The sequence below is a fragment of the Branchiostoma floridae genome, chromosome 18 (assembly GCF_000003815.2).
Source record: "Branchiostoma floridae strain S238N-H82 chromosome 18, Bfl_VNyyK, whole genome shotgun sequence".
Lineage (NCBI taxonomy): Eukaryota > Metazoa > Chordata > Leptocardii > Amphioxiformes > Branchiostomatidae > Branchiostoma > Branchiostoma floridae.
In genome coordinates this window covers 114,600-135,103 of record NC_049996.1, presented here as the reverse complement: position 1 = coordinate 135,103, position 20,504 = coordinate 114,600, and the positions used below count along the sequence as shown (strand labels likewise).

General features: G+C 41.3%; 1 protein-coding gene across 1 annotated transcript in view; it reads left to right on the top strand.

The window, feature by feature from the left end:
• The window catches only part of LOC118406182, a 47,100-nt gene that overhangs the window by 22,159 nt on the left and 4,437 nt on the right, over nucleotides 1-20,504 (top strand). The window contains exons 24-30 of the mRNA XM_035806065.1: nucleotides 130-378; nucleotides 938-1,114; nucleotides 1,669-1,849; nucleotides 4,033-4,268; nucleotides 11,468-11,648; nucleotides 14,900-15,120; nucleotides 19,831-20,004. Coding sequence (XP_035661958.1) covers nucleotides 130-378; nucleotides 938-1,114; nucleotides 1,669-1,849; nucleotides 4,033-4,268; nucleotides 11,468-11,648; nucleotides 14,900-15,120; nucleotides 19,831-20,004 — 1,419 coding nt within the window. The remainder of the gene's footprint in view (nucleotides 1-129; nucleotides 379-937; nucleotides 1,115-1,668; nucleotides 1,850-4,032; nucleotides 4,269-11,467; nucleotides 11,649-14,899; nucleotides 15,121-19,830; nucleotides 20,005-20,504) is intronic.

Sequence of the window (20,504 nt, the reverse complement as noted above, 5' to 3'; positions counted from 1 at the left end):
CGCTGTAACACCGGTACGCCAGGGCCTTTATTTGCTTGATAATACATGCAAGCTATCGGCCTACCTTGGGTAAAAATGAGCTTTGATGGGCATTTTCATTTTTCAAAAATGTAATTTGTACCAATACAGGATGTATTCCCATGTCCCCTGGATCGAAGCTCGACACGGAATGCCGCAGCTGTAAGCACTTTTCTTTCGACAAGGGCGGTGGAGTTATCCAGTGCGTCGCAGAATGCCCAGCCGGTACCGAACCAGGCTCCGATGGCAAGACATGCGCATGTAGTGACTTTGTCTTCCAAAACGATGACGGAAGTTCCCGATGCGTCTCGGCATGCGGAACCGGTTTCGTACCGGGCTCCGATGGCAAGACTTGCGTTGGTAAGTTCACCATCTGCTCTTGTACAGGTCAAGTCCTCTTCCAAAGATGAATGGTCAATATATTCGTCCATTAGTTGACAATACCCGGTTGCATACATATTTACTATATATATATATATATATATATATATATATATATATATATATATACTATAGATACTTGAAATAGGCTATTTTTACGCAACAATTTTTTTTTTCACCGGAGTTTGTTACCTTCCTTAGGCAGGGCAATTTTGTCTGGTCCTAGTTGTTAACGTTTCTTTGTTTATTTATTTAACTGATATATATGTATATGTTACACTTCTTTACATTGGGGACCGTTTAAACATCGCAGAGAATCACTGCATATATGCAAATACTTTGCGTTTGTGACCGCATCTGTAAGCAGTGGTAAAATGTGAACCAATCAGAATTGTCCCGAGGAAGGTGACAGACAGTCATCGAAACGTCGGTGGAAATAGAGAAGTGGTTCTGCATTTAGTATCTTTATTCAGTGACGTACCAACCTGATAAAACTGTTCGCGGATATTTACTAGATATTTGTATTTTTCTTTAACAGCGGCAATGAAGTGGAGAAATGACTTTCGGTGTGGAAGGCAGTTTCCAGCCCCAGGAGCGAGTCCTGGGCAGTGTAACCCTAAGTCAAATGCGCCCTGTTGTTCGAATCAAGAGGGCGGACGGTGCGGGGCCTTGCCAGGTCACTGTGGATGCAGTAAATGTTTTGACTTTCGCAAAGGTATAACATAATTTTCGCGTCAAAAGTTTGTCTTATAAACACACCATTCTGTACACTTTATCGCCATGTTAGTGTTTAATGTCATTTATAGCAAAGAAATGTGAAACTGGACCAGCAAGATGCTTGTTTTACCGTGCATCGTTTATCATATTAGTTAGTATCATTCAATATTTAGACGATGTTTACGGATACCAAAACATGATTTTGTACATTTAAGCAGCGTAAATGCGTCTACAGCATCGTAATAAAAGTATACAAACGATGGCATATTGTGTATTCGATGACCGTCAATCGTATCATGCCCTTTTACTAAACCACTCTCTTTGTATGGCATTAAAATTAAACACGGCGGTTACTTACTCGGGAATTCTTTCCTGTTGCTTGTCACGTTACTGGTCCTGAATCAACTGAATATTGATGGACAATAAGATTTTAGAAATTGACATAATTTAGGCCACTAAAGAAACTGAGATAAAAAGTAGCCTTCAGAAATAATACATGTTGTCCAATTTGTGTACATATGACGCTAATGATGGTCATCTCTACTTTGACAGGGGTCAATCTCGCGTTGCTGAAGCCAGCTTACCAAAGCAGCACTTATGGGTCAGCTCCTGCCAGCCGTGCCGTAGATGGCGACACCAACAGCGACAACAGAGGTAACTCCTGCACCCACACTAGAGCAGAAAACAACCCCACCTGGTATGTGGACCTTGGTGAAACGTCCAAGGTTACAAGGTACGTGCACGGTACATATAGCAGTAGGTTAGAGATATTCAAATCTGACGGAACTTCGATTTTGGGTAGAGATTAGGCGTAGGTACCGGTGTGACAGCGATCTCGCCCCCCCCCCCCCCGGCGATCGAGATCACTAGCGTTGTCGCCCCCCTTTAGCGTTTTCGCCCCCCCCCCCCCAAGAGCAGCTGGTTACTACATATTACAGGTGCGCTACCTGGTACTATACTGCACCTGGGGAGTAACGTGTATGGTGTGTTATCTGGTACCTATATGGCACCTTATTACTGTACCGTAAGATGCCTGTCATACCTCGAAAGTCGATACTACATTGTTCGGTGCAAACATGACGTTGAAATGAAAAAGACAATTTTTGCAGCTGAGGTGGCATAAAAACAGCGAACGTATAAATCAACACCGTCTATGGTACGGAATACGTCAGCTATATGTTTTCAATTTGTCACAGTGTTTTCTTTCTTGTGCTGGAAACATTTCCAAAGCACTAACAAAAACCACGTGAATAATAGCTCATTATAAACACTATCTACGCGCAAGTTGATATAGCTGTTGCTAAATGCTACACAAACACTGGTAAAGTACCAGTCTTAAGAAACACGGGTAAATGCATCAGTTCCTAAATACTAGAAAAAACATTCATGTTGGAGGTGAAGATATCTCTTGGCCAGGTGCATATACCAAATTGTGCGTTATTCTAATTAATACCTAATATTTGCATAATTAATAAAGACATTACATAGTTCTTTTGTGGTCACTTCATGGTAGAGACTTCATATTGGATATATATATGTTGTTTGAGGACAGGTGAATACAATGAAATGCATCTTATGTCAAGACTCAGGTATATGCAATAATGGGAATACAAGGGACCCAACCCTCCTTGTCTGAAACAAGTTCAACTATCTTATTACCATGTAATTACGTTACTATTGATACTATGAATGGAGTTATGTATCAAACTCGTGTAATATTATTCTGACACTGCATTTTGTGATTTATACCAATCAACTTCCAAAATGTCATGTAAACCCGTTTTTTTTGGAGTGGGGCGAAATCGCTAAAGGGGGGCAAGGTAGGGGGGCGAGATCACTAGCCGGGGAGGGCGAGATCGCTAGTGATTTCGCCCCCCGGGGGGGGGGGGGGGGCGAAATCACGGGGGGGCAAAATTGCTGTCACACCGGTACAGAAAATTCAGGTCCGGTCCGGAGGTTCAGGTCTAGGTCCAGGTCCAGGTTCAGGCCGGAACCAGGACCTGATTATGAAAAGTTGCGTCTTTAACTCCGGGTGGTAGTGGCCGCGATATAGACGTCCTGTTGCTTTGCCATGTGTCTATGGGGACTGACAATTTCGGGGCGGACTAAAATTGGTCGTATTGAAAGCAAGGTTGTCTGTGAAAATTTGGTACAAATTAACTATAAAGTCCATTTCTATCTCGTTATCTTATTGTACCAGCCCCCCTCCCCTCCCCCAACGCGTGAAAGCCTGTCGATATTATCTGTTAATTTTCCAATCTGTCAAAAATCCAGTCCACTGATTTTTATCAGGTCCGTTTTTTTCGGACCGGTTTTAAAAGAAAACCTGAATTTGTACCGGTGCCCACCCCTGGTAGATATCGTCATGGGATTCTCCACTGGTGGTAGAGGCTGCGGTCACTATCTGTGGTAGATCAAAATCTCTACCCAGATATGTATATCATGAAAAACAATGGGTTTGTACATGGTCGTTCCTGGCATCTTCTTTTATGACTGAACATGTAACATTAGCAAAATTGCCACGGACAAGATCAAAATAATGCTAGGTTAAATATACCCTAGATGCTTTGATTTAAGACTTGAACTGTTACAAACTCTTTGTAAACAATTTTTGATAACCTGCATTGGATTATTCAAGTACACGTAAAAGGAATATGATTCTTATATATTATAAGTAAGTTATTAATTGTTTACATTAGTCCTTGACAAACTATACTTTTTGTGGTTATGCCAATTAATATATAGAAAATAAAAATTAAAAGGCTCAATATGTATGACCCAATTATGTGACTATTGATCTATCAATGATTACAAGCTTATCAATTTACATTTGTAAAATATTATGGAGTTTAACTTTATAAGTTGAATCTTCATCAAAACATGCATTAAGTTGTTTTTCGTCTTCAATATCTACAGTGTTGTCATCTACAACCGCGAGGACTGCTGTGGAGATCGACTGAACCCCTTCAACATCCACATCGGGCACTCCCGCACGGTCACCGACAACCCCAAGTGTGGTGGGTATCAGCGAATCGACCTGAGCAAGCCGTCCATTTCCGTCTCATGTCCGGGAATGCGGGGACGCTATGTGGGCATCCGTCTTCCCGGAGCCAACCGTATACTGGCCCTGTGTGAAGTCCAAGTATTTGCACGTAGGCATTCACTATATTCACTTGATAAGAATTTGTCTGAGTCACTGACGAAAAGTAGTGGATGTTACCTGATCCGTCTGACCGTTTCCAAACGCAGTTGCTTGAGTAACATACTCTCCATGCAGAGGTTAGGTCCCGGCTGGGTTTTTTTTTAATGTTCATTTAGGCGTTTTCATCGGGCTTTCTATTTCGTACCATTGACCGTGAGACAAAAAGAAAAAAAAAACAATTACAAAATAGAAAGCATTAGAAAAACGACAAAAAAGTCTAAAACAGCTGGCGCCGGAGAGGAACTTTCGCTTGGAGAATACAGTAACAATGCTATTTGGCTTGTCTGGTACCTGATGAGTGTCGAGCCTTCATCGACTTATTCACTAGCCGTGGATATGACACCATGTGTGACGTATGGCATAATGCATGTTATGCCACTTAAGGGGTGACATCCTTTGCAGGGCTACATTTCTAGTGCGAGTGCGCAAAAACAAGATGGGTAAAAAAGGATATATCAATAAACGTTGTAACAAGGAGCCATGTGTTGAAGCAAAAAAGATGGTATCACAGCCAGATTTTTATCACATCAAATTCATTTATCCTGATTCCTTTATTGTAACTGCAGCAACCTATGGCAACCTTTTATCACTTTTACCAAGTTGGAATCTACATTTATGGCTACCACATTGGTGTCGTTTCTTCAGCTGCCGAACTAAACTCAGCACAAAACGTTTGGAATATCATATTTCCGTTATTTCTTCATAAACGTCAATGTGTTACATATCAATAGAAAGCTTGTGTGATTCCCTTTCCTATGGTATCAAACTTACGAGCAACAGGCCTGTTTATGTGAGTGGGTCACCAAAAAAAGTGCCCAAATTTCCTTGCTTCAGTTCAACACTGTATCACCCTGTTGGCATTGGCGCGCGTCAGAGATTCAATCAATCCTCTTTTCGCGTCACGTTTTTATACAGAACATGTAAGTTTGTTTTAGCACATTTGAGTAGATTATATCTGCATCTGCCCTTTGGCAGTTGGATGGCCGAGTCAAATTTTAAGCGTGGAGGCGACAAGGAGAACCGCACGATGACAAGACAAGAGTAACTTTCAGCGTTTGGTGGTGGAGGCAACGTCATGGTGTTGGGCGGTGTAACCGCCATAGGAAAAAGAAGACTCGTCATCATTCCAGGCAACTTCAATGTGGTGACATAGGGACATCCTCCTCCATCCAGTAGCGATATCCTACCTCTTCAATATTGGACCAAGTGCCATTCTGCAAGATTGCAACACCCGTCCACAAACAGCAAGGACCTTTTCAGACTATCTCCAGGATGCTGGAGTACTTAGTGAGAGCATTAATGGCTTTGATGGACATTTCCTGATTATTCAACTTGTCTTCATTCTTAAGTCAATACCGACGGAAGAAAATGTATGGTATCATTTCCGTGTCAAAATTTCGTATTGAAAAAGGTACCTTATAGAAGTGAAAATAGACGTAACTACGTCTACGAGATGCTTTGAACAAAACGTCGTTTCGGAAAGCCTTAAGGGGACTTTTTAACTATGTCCATACGTCCCCTCTGCACAGCTTTACAATTTCCGTGTCAAAATAGCGTTTTGGAAAAGGGTACCTTAAACAAGCGAAAATACACGTACGATGTCGCGACAGGGACGTATACCATATCGTATCGATATGGCATCATTTCCGTGTCAAAATATCGTATCTAAAAACGTACCTTGAAATAGCGTAAATACGTCTACGATATACGTATTTTCCTGCTAAAACGATATCGTTTACGAATACGTTATTGTCTCGGAACAAAAATATCGGAAAACTCCATCATGGGCCCATTAGACCCAGCAAACTTCACTTTGCTAAGATAACGTTATAAGAAGAATCTCAAACTAGAAAGGACGACATTTGCTTGAGAGCAAATGCAGCATATTTCAGCCATCTCCCTCCCCATGCAACAACAGACTATTCCAAAATCACCCATGTGCAAGAATCGAACACTTTTGTTTAAAAGTCACTTCCACTTATGACACTTAATGACACCCAAAAATGAATCTTACAAAATTCCTAGTGCAAGAATGGACTCTTCCAGTGCACCCCATGTGAATTTGCACAATAGACCAGTCCAGAAATACTCTCACTGAAAACATGGTCAAGGTTGAACTAAGCAAAAAAGGCATGAAAAGGTAAAATAGACCAGTCCAAAAACACTTCCACTAAAAATGGAATATTGAATTATCACCTTTCTAAAACTAAATTTGAAAACATCCCCATGCAAGAATGGACTCTTTTTGCGATGCCCCTATGTAAAGTGGTGCAGTCCAAAAATACATCCGCTAAAATTGGACTTGGACGTAATCACCAAAGTCCCAAAAATGGATTTTAAAAATCCCCCCATGTAAGCACAACCTATGTAAAATTGCAAAGTTGACCAGTCAAAAAATAACCACACTGAAACACTTTGACATATCAAATCACCAAAGTCCATAAACAAATTTTAAAAAAATGCCCCCCTCCATGCAAGAATGGACTCTTCCAGTACACCCCATGTAAAATTGCAAAATAGTCCAGTTCAAAAATACTCCCACTGAGAGACATTATATAATCAACAGTCCAAAGATGAATTTAAAAAATATGTACCCCCTCCATGCCAGAATGGACTCATCCAGATAACACCGGGCTCACTGATTGGCTGCCAATCCCCTTCGGGATGTTGACTCAGGCTACGTGATTGGTTACCTCTTTAATCAAGTTACTAGTATATATAGACATGTGCACATGCTGTCTTCAGGTGGGAGAGGTCGTTGACCCTCTGGCCAGTGGAGAATTACTAAAAAGGTACCCAACTATATCATTTTGAAGTGGTTTATGCCAGAAATTATACATGGGTCATTTGAATGAATATCTAGTGCACCTATTTACCAAAATGTAGGTCATTTGGTTACAGGACCAGGGAACAGGAGCCAAAAGCGTACGTTTTTGGTCAAACAATGGCCAAAAAGTTCCAAAATTAAGCATTTTGTTGTACCGTATGCCAAAAGTGTCAATGAATTCATGTTTGCATTTGTAGACGGCACTCCTATACCAAATTTCAGGTCATTTGGTTGTAAAATGGGGGTATAGGAGCAAAAAATGTCATTTCTGGGGCAAAAAATGGCAAAAAATGCCAAAATTAAGCATTTTGCTGTACCGTATGCCAAAATTGTTTTGGAATTTTGTGGGCATATGATCAAGGCACCTCTGTACCAAATTTTAGGTCATTCGGCTGTAACACCAGGGAACAGGGGGGCAAAATGTACATAAAAATTGCAAAAAACATGAATAAAATCATTTTAAAGGAAGATATGGAAAAAATGAGAAAAAAAACACCTGGGTATTGACCCACTCTACCCTTGTGCCAAATTTCAAGTAATTCGGTCCAGGAACGACGGAGTTGAATCGATTTGAAGATTTGACAGGAGAAAGAAAGAAACATTACGAATACAATATATTTCACCATACCTATGGTATGGCTGAAATATAATGACCGTCATCGGGTATACGATATCGCAATCCAGACGAATTTCTTTTTTTTTTTCATACGGTATCGTTCTGGCTTGTAAATTCTATATCTAAACATCGTATCACAATATGTTCGTCAAAGTAACGTGCGCGATGTTGCGATAGGGATACACAGACAAACTGCCTAAACTAGAAAGGCCGACATTTGCTTAAGAGCAAATACAGCATATTTCAGCCATACCCCTTCCCACGCAACATTGGACTGTTCCAAATCACCCCTGCGCAAAAACATCCTCTTAACAGTACATTATCCCCCAAAGTGGACTGGTATTGTGAATTGATTCCAGGTAAAAACAGAGCTTGCTTCTATTTTTCAGAAAATGACAATAATCACACCTTCCATTCAGAAAATTTTCATCATGACTGAAAATTGTTGAATGACTTCATGTAATGTCATTAACAATTTTCAGTACGATAACTAGGTGTAAGTTTAAAAAAGTATAAGCTCCTTGTGATGTGGGTACCTTTATTATTGCAGTGAACTTTTTTTATTCAAGTAGGGCATACGATTTAATAATTATCAAGCAGGTGCAGGTACTGTAGGAGCGTTTGTTTTCTTCAAGCTGTAAAACTGTTAAACTGTTTTACTTTGTATGCAATCAGCCATCGAGCCTATTCTTATTTTAGTTTAACAACTTCCTGTCAGACCCGGAAGATACGATTGAACCTTGTTCGAGGATTTATTTTCGTCTGTCTGGTCAGTCTGTTCAAACCCTGGCGCTGAGAGTGTTTTATTGGGCTGAAACTCTGGCAGTTTAAAGTTACTTACAATTTAAATGTTCAAAGTTTATGTCAAACAACAACAGCACTAGGAAATGTGGCCACTATAGACAGGTGGTCACTATAGAGAAAATGCTGATCTATTGACTAGGAGCCATACGTTACACATGATTTCAGTACACTGATCATTAATCATATAAACATTGCACAGGTAAGCCAATTGTTTAGATGTACAATTAAGTTCAAATAATTCTGAAGAGAAATATTGATGAGAAAATAATCATTCTCGCCACTGTCTAACTTATAATTACGTATCAAAACTAAACGCAGATTTTCTAACTAACGCACCTTTCGCCGACTTCATCAAAGGACCGCCGGCTATCAATCAAACACGGCTGTTGATTAGACTTAGAGTTTCAAACAGTCATGTGCTGTGTGCCAGTTGACAGCGAACTTCATGCTACGTGATGTTTTACATTGCTTGGACCTTCTTTCCTACAGCGGTGCTTCTACAAAATATTTAGACTGTAACACTGAGTCCCACATGTTTTATAGAATAGAATTTGACGCAGAACAGCGTTTTTTGCTGGGTATTTTTCTTGAAACATGTCAGTGGGAATATCAACGAGGCGGCGACGTAGGGATATCAGACCGTCAACAAAAGTCGCACGGCGGCTAACGGCGCAGCGAAGATACTAGCGCTATAAATAAGCGCTTCAACTAAGGATGGCAACCCGTACAATATTTTTGTATACTGTTGAGCTAAGTAAAGTTTGTTGTTTATGAGGTTTTAGTTGTCTTTGAAGCTTTGACCCGAAATATTTTAAAGTCAAACTGCTGAAGAGAAGTAAGTGACTGCTACGATTATCGTAGATATGACCCTAAAAAAAACTGATAAAAGAAGCCTTCTCAATATTCTAAAATGCAAGAGCTTCCGGGGGGCTTCGCCCACCTGGGTCCCCCCCACAGTGGCCCTGCCCCTGGACCCCGCCAGGGACATTCGGCGGCCCCCGGACCCCTGACCGACGCTTTGAAAAAATCCTGGCGAGAAGTCTGTACGGCCTGAGTCTTCAAGTTAACGTATTGTGTGGTCCCGCTTATGAATATTAATTAGCCTTCGCTTTCCTCTTCGCTGATTGGCTGAACCATTAATTGAATTAACTCTTCCTGCCGGCTAGACGCAGGTGCAGATGTCGGCTCTGTGGGGTGAACATCCGAAAGGTCATGGCATGGAGAACGAAAGAAAACCAATTTCCCCTAAAAAAAGTGCTGTAATTAAGCCTTTTACAGTACTTCATGCCAAAAATTTTACTTGGATCATTTTACCAACTATCTTATGCCTATCTATACCAAATGTTACTCATACCAGGGTACAGGGGTGCAAAATATACCGTTATAAGACCGTCAACAACAGTCGCACGGAGCTAACAGCGCAGCGAAAATACCATCGCTAGCGTTTCAACTTCGGATAACAAGTTATAAGTACTGTTGAACTCAGTAACGTTAAAGTTTGTTTTTAGTTGCCTTTGACGGTTTGACCTGAAATAGTGTTACGCTAAACTCCTGAAGAGAAGTTAAGTGACTGCTGCGATTATCATAGATATGCCCCTAAGAACTGATACAATATAAAGCCTTCTGAATAGTCTAAAATGCGAGAGCCTTAGGCGGGCTTCGCTCCCCCTGGCGGGAACACTGCTATATACGGGATCATGAGGCCCCGCTTATGAATATTAATTAGCCTTTGGCCTCCTCTTCGCTGATTGGCTAGGTCTTTGATTCAATTAACTCTCCGGCTGACGCGCACAGGTGTGGCTCTGTGCGGGGTCACGGAAGGTCACGTCAGGAGGCCAAAAGAAAACAAATTTCCCTTCAGAAAAGTGCCAAAATTAATCATTTTAAAGTTGTTTACGTCAAAAATTTTACTTGAATCTTGTTACCAAGTATCTAATGCCTATCTATACCAAATTTCAGGTCATTTAATTGTAATACCAGGGTACAGGAGCCAAAAGTGTCCTTTTTTGGTCAAAAATTGGCCAAAAATCGCAAAAAATAAGCATTTTGTTGCACTGTACACCAAAAGTGTTATTGAATTTATATGAAGGGATTATCAAGGCACATCTGTGTCAAATTTCAGCTCATTCGGTTGCAATACCAAGGTACAGGAGCCAAAAGTGTCCTTTTTTGGTCAAAAATTGGTCAAAAAATCGCAAAAATAAGCATTTTGTTGTACTGTACACCAAAAGTGTTATTGAATTTATATGGGGGCATTATCAAGGCACATTTCTGTCAAATTTCAGCTCATTTGGTTGTAATACCAGGGTACAGGGGCCAAAAGTGTCCTTTTTTGGTCAAAAATTGGTCAAAAAATCGCAAAAGTAAGCATTTTGTTGTACTGTACACCAAAAGTGTTCTCGAATTTATATGGGGGCATTATCAAGGCACATCTCTGTCAAATTTCAGCTCATTTGGTTGTAATACCAGGGTACAGGGGCCAAAATATACAGTTTTGGTCTAAAATTGACCAAAAAATCTCAATAAAATCATTTTAGAGGCAGATATGAAAAAACTGAGAAAAAGCATCAAGGTATTGGCCCATTCTACCCCTGTGCCAAATTTCAGGTCATTCGGTCCAGGAACGGCGGAGATGAATCACTTTGAAGATTTGACAGGAGAAAGAAGAAGAAGAAGAAGAAAGAAGAAACATTACGAATACAATATATTTCACCATACTATGTATGGCTGAAATATAAATATTAGTTTCTTGACTAAGTTTTCAAATTTCACAACCCCTTGACATATGTCAGGGTATAAATAAATCAGTTGCTGTGTAGAACGATGAACAAAGAATTAACTAAATTGAGAACAAAAGCAAAATTACAAACGGTATGAGGTCTCCGAACTCTTGTCTTTGAAGGAATCTGTCCGGAAGACAACCGAATCGTACTGCCCAGTGGTAAGACGTACACCGTCCCTGAAAGTAGCTCAGCGTATGAGGGCGCAAAGGGAGAATGCAGACGACAAGGCGGCATCGTTGCGATTCCAAGGGACGAAGAGGAACAACGGAACCTGGTGTTCCTAAAGAACTGCGTCAGCAGGTAAAGCCCCGGTCACAAAGCGCGTACGATGGCGATGGAGTATTCCGCATATCGTACGATGAGCGCAGTGAATCGCAGCAAAATCGTAAGCAAAATCAGCCATTGCAGAGCATCGGATGCGTTCAAACTTTTTTCCAGCGTCGTACGATTTTTCACTTGTGTTTCTTCTGAAAAGCCACCTGAACGCGTTCGTGCTTCTTTAACCAACCAAACGTGGCCCTAGCTGTTTAATACCTTCCTATAATGTCTTTCACTGTAAAAATTAATTAAAAGAGACCATGACAATAGTCAAGTCAAGTCAAGTTTATTGCACAACGATTGTATCAGGTACAATGTATGGCAAGTAACATGTATTACTAGCAACTACGAACTATCTACATGAGTATATTCTAATCTAACATAATAGAAAATAAGGCGGCATAGTGTATTTTACATTGTTAAAGCACGACTTCTCTTTTGCATAGCATTATATATATATTGGCCTAGGTGGACAGATATGGAGTCGGGACATGATAGAATTACATTGAATATTTCTCTACTTGTATTAGGTAGTGTTGTTCTGTTGTTACACATGGTCAATAACTTTTTCCTTTCTTCATCATAACAAGGGCATATCATCAGGAAATGGTATTCATCTTCAATACTGTCTTTGCAGATGGGACACATTCTCTTTTCGGATGGTATATTTTTGTGACGACCCTTTTCAATTTCTAAACAATGTGCTCCAATCCTTAGTTTTGTTATGCTATTAGTGAATGATCTGTTTTGAATTGATAAAAGATAGTTTTCTAGCGCAAAGGTTGTCTTAATTTTCGAATATGTTGCCAGTTTACTAAAGTTTCTTATCTTTTGTCTCCAGTTCGAAAGATATGTGTCCTTTAGGCGTTCCTTGAACATGTTTCCAAAATATTTGGCATCGACATTAGGGTTTAGCCAAATATTTTGGAAACCATGTCTGCATAGCATATCTTGTACATGTGTAATCCATTCATGTTCTTGAGCAACAGCAGTGTCGTACGCTTTTTTAACAATTCTATCATTAGACATATTGTGTAATGTAAGCCAATATTTAATCAGTCGTGTCTGGGTGTCTATATACAGTGGAAACACACCTAGCTCGCCCAGTACAGCAGCGTTAACAGAACTTCTAGGAACACTAAGTAATACCTTACAGTAGTTAAGCAGTACATGTTCTAGATCGGGAATCTCGTAGGAAATATTAGGCTGCTCTAGTGTTACGTTCTGATTTCTCAGGGCGTCTGATTGATATGTAATATTCATTTTGTCAGTATACTTCTTAAATCGAACAAGAACAGGACGGGTAGATGATGTATCATATTTCCTGCCAACACGGATAGCCTTAAGTATATTTACATCCGGTCCCAGTATCGGGGCAATGATGTTTGAAACTGTATCCCTAACACTTTCATTCGGATATTCCTTAATTCCTTTTAGGATGAGCTCTTTGTTTTGAGCGTTTGTTCCAAGTATTTCCCCGCAGTAGAGCAAGATCGGCTTGACTAGGCTTTGAAATAAATCCAGGGCAAGAGATATTGAGGGATTATGATTTGATGCTAGCAATGATTTAAGTTTAAAGGATGCTCGCATAGCTTTTACTCTGAAAAGAAAAGGGGGAGTAGTGTAACAGTGGTGTTCAAGGACTGCTAAACCGAAGACGCCTAACGGCTTAAGCCCTTATGGCCGAACGGTTTGCACGTTCGATTTGTGATCCGGCTGCCCGGGTTTGGCGCGGGTTCGAATCCCGGGAGTCGGGGTGTTGTTTCTTTCTGTTCTTACTCGCCCCTCTGGTTGTTTCACTGGTTCCCACACCGGCCCTGTGATTAACAGGCTAGTATGTGCCACACAGGGATGTCGATCTCGGAGATTCGAGGACGAATCTTGAAAAGAAAAGGGGGAGTAGTGTAACAGTGGTGTTCAAGGACTGCTAAACCGAAGACGCCTAACGGCTTAAGCCTTTATGGCCGAACGGTTTGCACGTTCGATTTGTGATCCGGCTGCCCGGGTTTGGCGCGGGTTCGAATCCCGGGAGTCGGGGTGTTGTTTCTTTCTGTTCTTACTCGCCCCTCTGGTTGTTTCACTGCAATATGAGTATTACAAGCAAAGGTTCAAGTCAAGCGCAAGTACTGGTATGGTTATCTTGGCCTGCTTGACGACTCTACGAGTCAGGCTTTTTCGAAGATCGTACATGTATTATGATATGCTCTCAACAAAAAATGTCATCATTCAAAAATGGTATCATAAGCATTATATCATATATATTTCCGATTCATAGAGCCTGCCTTTCTGTTCGAGTTGTCCCCATGGTTACGGTTATGGTAATCTGACCCAAGACTGGCGAGAGCTGAGATCTAATCTGATTATGAACCCAAATGCATGTAGTGATCAAACAATTGTCTTCATCACCTGTACGTGATACCGACTCTGCCACGTGAAAAATCTTGCCTTGAAGGCAGGCTCCTCTACGGGCGCGATGTTCTCTGGTTGCTTCAGTGAACAGTTGCGACTGATATAATTGACCTTTTCGTCAACATCGACAATATCAGGGAAAACTAAAACTATCACAACATGCTATAAGTTTATGAAACTTTAACGTCATCAGAAAGAAAAAAATGACCGTAATGAAGTCTGCTATGGGGGCAATAAAAATCGTACGACGATGGAGAAACTTTGAACATGTTTAAAATCCATTCCAGCTCCATTTTTCGTCATAGGACGCTCCCCGATTTACTATGATTTACTGCGATTGACGCAGGTACGCTCTTCTGACCTCATCGTACGATGCACTACGCGCTTTGTGACCGCGGCTTTATATATTTATATATTTAATCCATTGCTTCCGATTCTCCCCCGACTTACGACGCACTGCGCTTATACCGCGCATCGCAAGGAATCGCAAGGAATCGTACGTGCTTTGTGACCGGGGCTGAAGGTGACAACTGTATGAGCTTGGGCCTCACTGTTAGTTGAATGTAAATTCGTGAACAGTTTCATCAGTTTGGTACGTCACTTAATAAAGAAAGTCGTTTACACAAATATTGCTTTATTCATAACGACTTTTCGGTGACCGTCTGTCACTTTCCTCATGGCAATTCTGACTGGTTCACATAGCACTGCAGCACAAGATGCTGCTGCGTCCGAAAGACGTTGAATGAATATTGTTGTCTGCAGAACTAGCAAGAAGAGAGGCAATAACAAACTGATGTCATGCACTTCTACATTTAACAATATAGGGACGCTCAGTTTTGGCTTGGTATGAAGAAGACAGCGGGTGTCTGGAGAGACGGCAGGGGCACCGCACTGGGCAGTTTTACGAGCTGGGCGTCCGGGGAGCCGAACAACAGATACAACTGTGCGCACATCGTTTTCGGGGATAAAGAGGGGGAACGACGAGACAAGTGGGCAGGTGCAACCTGCCTCCTACGATTCCGCTACGTCTGCGAGATACAGGATGGTAAGACATATTCAACTTCTCTTTTCGATCACCTTTGGCAGAATCACTCTAAACAAAAGATATATGGTATGATAGAATCTTTATAATAGAAAGTTTATTTCATGTGACAGAGAGTTGTCAATCACGTCGCCCTGTCATGCGCTAGACTTTGACTTTGACTTTGTTTGAATCGCAACAGGTACAATGTGCTAGACGTGTTATGTCATTGTTTATCCGCACTCCAAATCACCTTCCGCCGCCTGTTCCAAGTTGGACATAACCATGTTTGGAATGGGGGAGGGAAGGGTCTCGATTTCAAGTGACACGTACGCAGTACCTAATGGTCCGCCAGGCGTCGCTTATGGTAACGTTGATTTGATCAAGTGGGACATAACCATGTTTGGAATGGGGGGTATGGCATCATATCCGTGTCAAAATTTCGTATTGAAAAAGGTACCTGAAAGAAGCGAAAATAGACATAAATACGTCTACGATGCTTTGAACGAAACGTCGTTTCGGTAGGCCTTAAGGGACCTTTTGAACGATGTCCATACGTCCCATTTGCACAGCTTTACAATTTCCGTGTCAAAATAACGTTTTGAAAAAGGGTACCGTAAACAAGCGAAAATACTTGTACGATGTTGCGACAGGTACGTAACCATATCGTATCGATAGCGTGCTACGATCTTCTGCAATATCGCATATCATAGCAACATTGAACCAAATATGTATGCTGTAACGTGACAAGTCATACGGTACGTACACCCCCTTCTCACTCTAAAGGTGGGTTTACACCTGCGTATATTTTCAAGTGCGCATGATTTCCGCATGAAATTTCCGCCGAACGCCCAACATTCGGATTTTTTTTGGAATAAATTAAATTGTACGTCGAGCCCATCTGGCGTTTGAATTACGACTTCAGCGTTTTCATTTCGCATGAGATGCGTATGATTGCGACTGAAATGCGCAACAAAATTTTCCGTACTGCGAATAGATTCGTATGGGGTACGTATGTTGGGCGTTTTCCGGACGCACACAACGTCTACCGACCGCATGCCTGACGCACCTGTTGCTAACTGCATTCCAAACGCATTTCAGGTGTGTCAGAGGAACAGTTTCTGTTACATATACTTTTGTTTGCGAGCATTGCCAATAGAGTATTTTTGTTAGAGGAACCCTTTGTACTACGTATGCTTTTGTTTACAGGCAGTGCAAGTAGAACATTGACAAGTAAACAGTGAAGAGGTTTTTTTTATTCATTTGCGAAGCAGTGAAGCAGTGACACTGTGCTTTTACAGTAATGTGGGCCATCATTTACCTTAAGAAGTTATGTGCACTGTTAAGATTGTGTTTGTTTTCACTTTGTCCTTAATGATTTCCCCTATCATCTTAGTATTTCAACTACTATAAAAATCACACCCATACACATAACAAAACGTATTCAAGATCTTTATCAAACACGTAAATCAAACAATTATGAAACCTTACGCCCTCTTTCAAAGTTGTAATATGGCTCTATATTGCACCTTTATATCATGTGGTTCTACACACAAAAAAGTGCCATTATCAGCAAATTAAGTCAAATATCTGTTACACAAAATGGCACGTGTGTCACACAAATTGACCCAGTGCTTGGGCAGGTTCCTCTACATCTTCCCGTCCCTGGAGGCTCTGTTGGGACCAGTGTCCTGCATTCATGGTATCCTGCAAGTTGTGACCATCTCTCCATGCCCCCGGTACAAATTCGTCGGTCCTGGCCTGGATCTGACATCATAAACCGGAAGATTCCAAAAAATCCCTATCGACCAGAGGATTTGTCCATTCTGTCCAGAGCTAATAGAAGACGAATATCACTTTATGGTTGTATGTCCCAAATATTCCGATATACGCAATTTTCTACACAGAAGGCTGTCATTTTGTACACAAGGATTTATCCAAATGAACCTGAAGTGCAAATTCAAATACATAATGACATGTGACAATCCCTGCATAGCAGATATAGGAAAATATATCAAAGAAGGTTTAGACATTAGAAATTCCCCAAATGATTGTAAAAGCCTCCAATGATTGTAAGAAACTTATCCCATACTACAACTCCTGTATTAGTTAGATAAGCCTTAAGTTAAGTTATAGCACTGCAGTTATGTAGATGCCATACTTTGTACCTCGTACAATTGTTGTGCAATAAAGTTATATACATCTTGAGATTATTATTTTTTTGTCTGGAGTCAGATGCACCTTCGTATTTATTCCAAATCTGGAGTGTGCGTCGATCACGCTATCAGTACGCGTAGTATGCGCAAAGCGATAGCAGAACGCACGGTACTAAATCGTGATCTATGTGTGCATTCGTTATACGGTCGCTCATGGTGCGTTGTGTCTGCGCTGTAAGAACGCTATGTACTCGCAATACCGCGATTTCCGCGTATTACTGCGTATAAAGCGCAAACATGTAGCGTCTTCATAGCGCAATCGACCGACGTGGGACCACTGTATTGCGCATCCATAACGTTTTGGGCACCAAACTGCGTACGAATGATAGTTTTGTGCATGTCCAAAACTATCAGGCGAACTGGGCGTATATTTTCGTTTGCCTGCGTACGTGAAACTTTCTAAAGACGATTGAGATGCGATAGAGGTGCGACTTGTGCGTGCGGCCGCGTATCTAAGAAATCAGTCAACATGTCGAAAAATGTCAAAACGGAACTCATGCGGCATGAAAATATACGCAGGTGTAAACCCACCTTAACATGGTTATCCGTGTCAAAATATAGTATTTTAAAACGTACCTTAGAATAGCGAAAATGGGTCTACGATATACGAATTTTCCGGTTTATAAAACGATATCGCTGTACGTATACGACATCGTCTCGGGATAAACAAAATCGCTATACTCCATTATATGCACCAAATTTCACTTTGCTAAGGCCCCCATCCCACTTGACGGCGCTCTCACCGCGCTCTCACGGCGATGGCAAACTTGCCCCATCGCCGTGAGAGCGCCGCGATGGCAGAAAAAGCTGCTCTAGTGGAATCTCTCCTGCGACGCCAGCGCGCTCTCAGCGCTACGGAAAACTCAAAGGACAGCAATTTTTATGGGCTGCCAAGAACTTTAAAGATTACTCAACGAATTTCAGAGATAAAGAACGAGATTTCTTACCCTTTGTGTATTTCATTGTATTTCAAGTCATACTTTTACGTCTTACGTAATTTTAAATTATAAAATCAAGGCTGTAAACAAATCCAATTTTGCTCACTGTAGAGTCGTTCAGCGTGAGTCTAAGATTATCTATACGCTTGACTTGCTGTTTTTTAAAAATAATTTGCCATGTAACTTGTTCAAAATGAATATCATTATCATGCCAGGTTATTATCGTGAATTATAGAATAGTGAAACGAGTTGATCTATTGAAAATAAGTCTTCTATAATCTCAATCTACAGGTTAAGAACATGAAAACTAAAATGTTATTCTGTTAACATTTAAAAATCAGACATAGTAAACCTTTGTGTTCTTGATTATTCTATCTCAATTTAATTCATTGTACATTTTGAACATTTCTCCGAGTCCTTTCTCGTCAATTTATGTTATATGTATTCTGGAGTAATCCTGTGACTCGAAACGCTGAATAAAGCACCGTATGTGTAGTTGTCCAATTTGTTTTACCCATGATTTTGATTATAGGAAGTGATTCATGACACAAAAGTATGATTTGACAACAAAATTCATCAAAATATACTTCCTCAAGAATAAAGACTGCATGAACTATAGTTGAGAGCGCAGCGAGAGCGCAGCGAGAGCGCGGTAAGATCGCCGTCCTAGTGGAATGGGGCCTATCATATACCATTGTTTAGCCCTATTGGCGCTCACCGCGCTCTCTTGGCGCTCTCATGGCGCTCTTACGGCGATCATTGTTGCATCGCCATCCTCGGCGCTCTCACGGCGATGGTATGGCAGGGCTCCATACCATCGCCGTGGTGACGGCGCTCTCGCCGCGATGGCATGGCAGGGCTCCATACCATCGCCGTGGTGACGGCGCTCTCGCCGCGATGGCACTCCCGGCGCTCTCACCGCGCTCTCACGGCGCTCCCACGGCGACCTTGGCGATCCCACCGCGCTCTCACCGCGATGGTCAAATTTGCCATCGCCGTGAGTGGAAGGGGGTAAAAGATATCGTTGTAAGGCGTACCTTAAATTATCGTTATCAGGCATACGATATCGCAATTCAGACGATTTTTAACACGGCATCGTATGGCATCATTTCCGTGTCAACATTTCGTATGAAACAAGTACCTTGAATAATAGAAACAAAACGTAAATGCATCTACGATGCTTCAATTATACCACGAAAAAAATGGAAGGACAAAAGTTGGCCTAGTGGACGATTCCTAACGTCCCTTAATTTATCTTTATAATTTTCGTGTCAAAATATCGCATTAAGATGTGACCATAAACAAGCCTACAAACGTGCACAGTATTGCAATAGGGATTCACAGACAAACTGCCTAAAATATAAGTTTCTTGACTAAGTTATCAAATTTCACAACCCCTTGACATTTGTCAGGGTACAGATAAATCATTTGCTGTGGAGAACGATGAACAACGAATGAACTAAACTGAGAACGAAAGCAAAATTGTAAGGAGTTGTGGTTGTCCTTTTCGTGTTCATATATGACTAATGATGATGATGATAATAAGACTAATCGTTACTTACTGCATTTCTTCTTGATAGTTCCTTCGAAGTGGCGTGAAGACGGCCAGTGCGGAGAGGGCTACCCTGCTGAAGACGGTAACCCTGCTGAATGCGACCCTGGCGGTATTTACCCATGCTGCTCTGCCGAAAACTGGTGCGGCAACACTGCAGTACACTGCGACTGTCCGGACTGTGTCGACTACAGGAACACAGGTACATTACTGGAACATGCAAAAGATCGCTTGAATGTACATGCCAGAACGATACCTATGGCATCATTTACGTCGCCAAGGTGACGGAACATGGAGCAACCCTACTCCAATATGCATGCGTAATAAGACTTACTAGTTCCTATATGCCAGCAATGTCGATGGAATTGTGGTATGCAAATAGTAGATATAGTCTCAGAAAGAAGCTGCATGACGTTTCCCTCTTCAATGTGTAATTGAGCACAGATTAAAAGACGTTGTTTTGTGCATGGTCAGAAGACAAATAGTACATCTTCCCACAATAAAAGGTTCTTGAACATTTGATCAAGTGGGGCATAACTATGTTGGAGTGAGAAGGGGGTGTACGTACCGTATGACTTGTCACGTTACAGCATACATATTTGGTTCAATGTTGCTATGATATGCCATATTGCGGGAGAGCGTAGCACGCTATCGTTACGATATCGTAACGTCCCTGTTGAAACATCGTACACGTATTTTCGC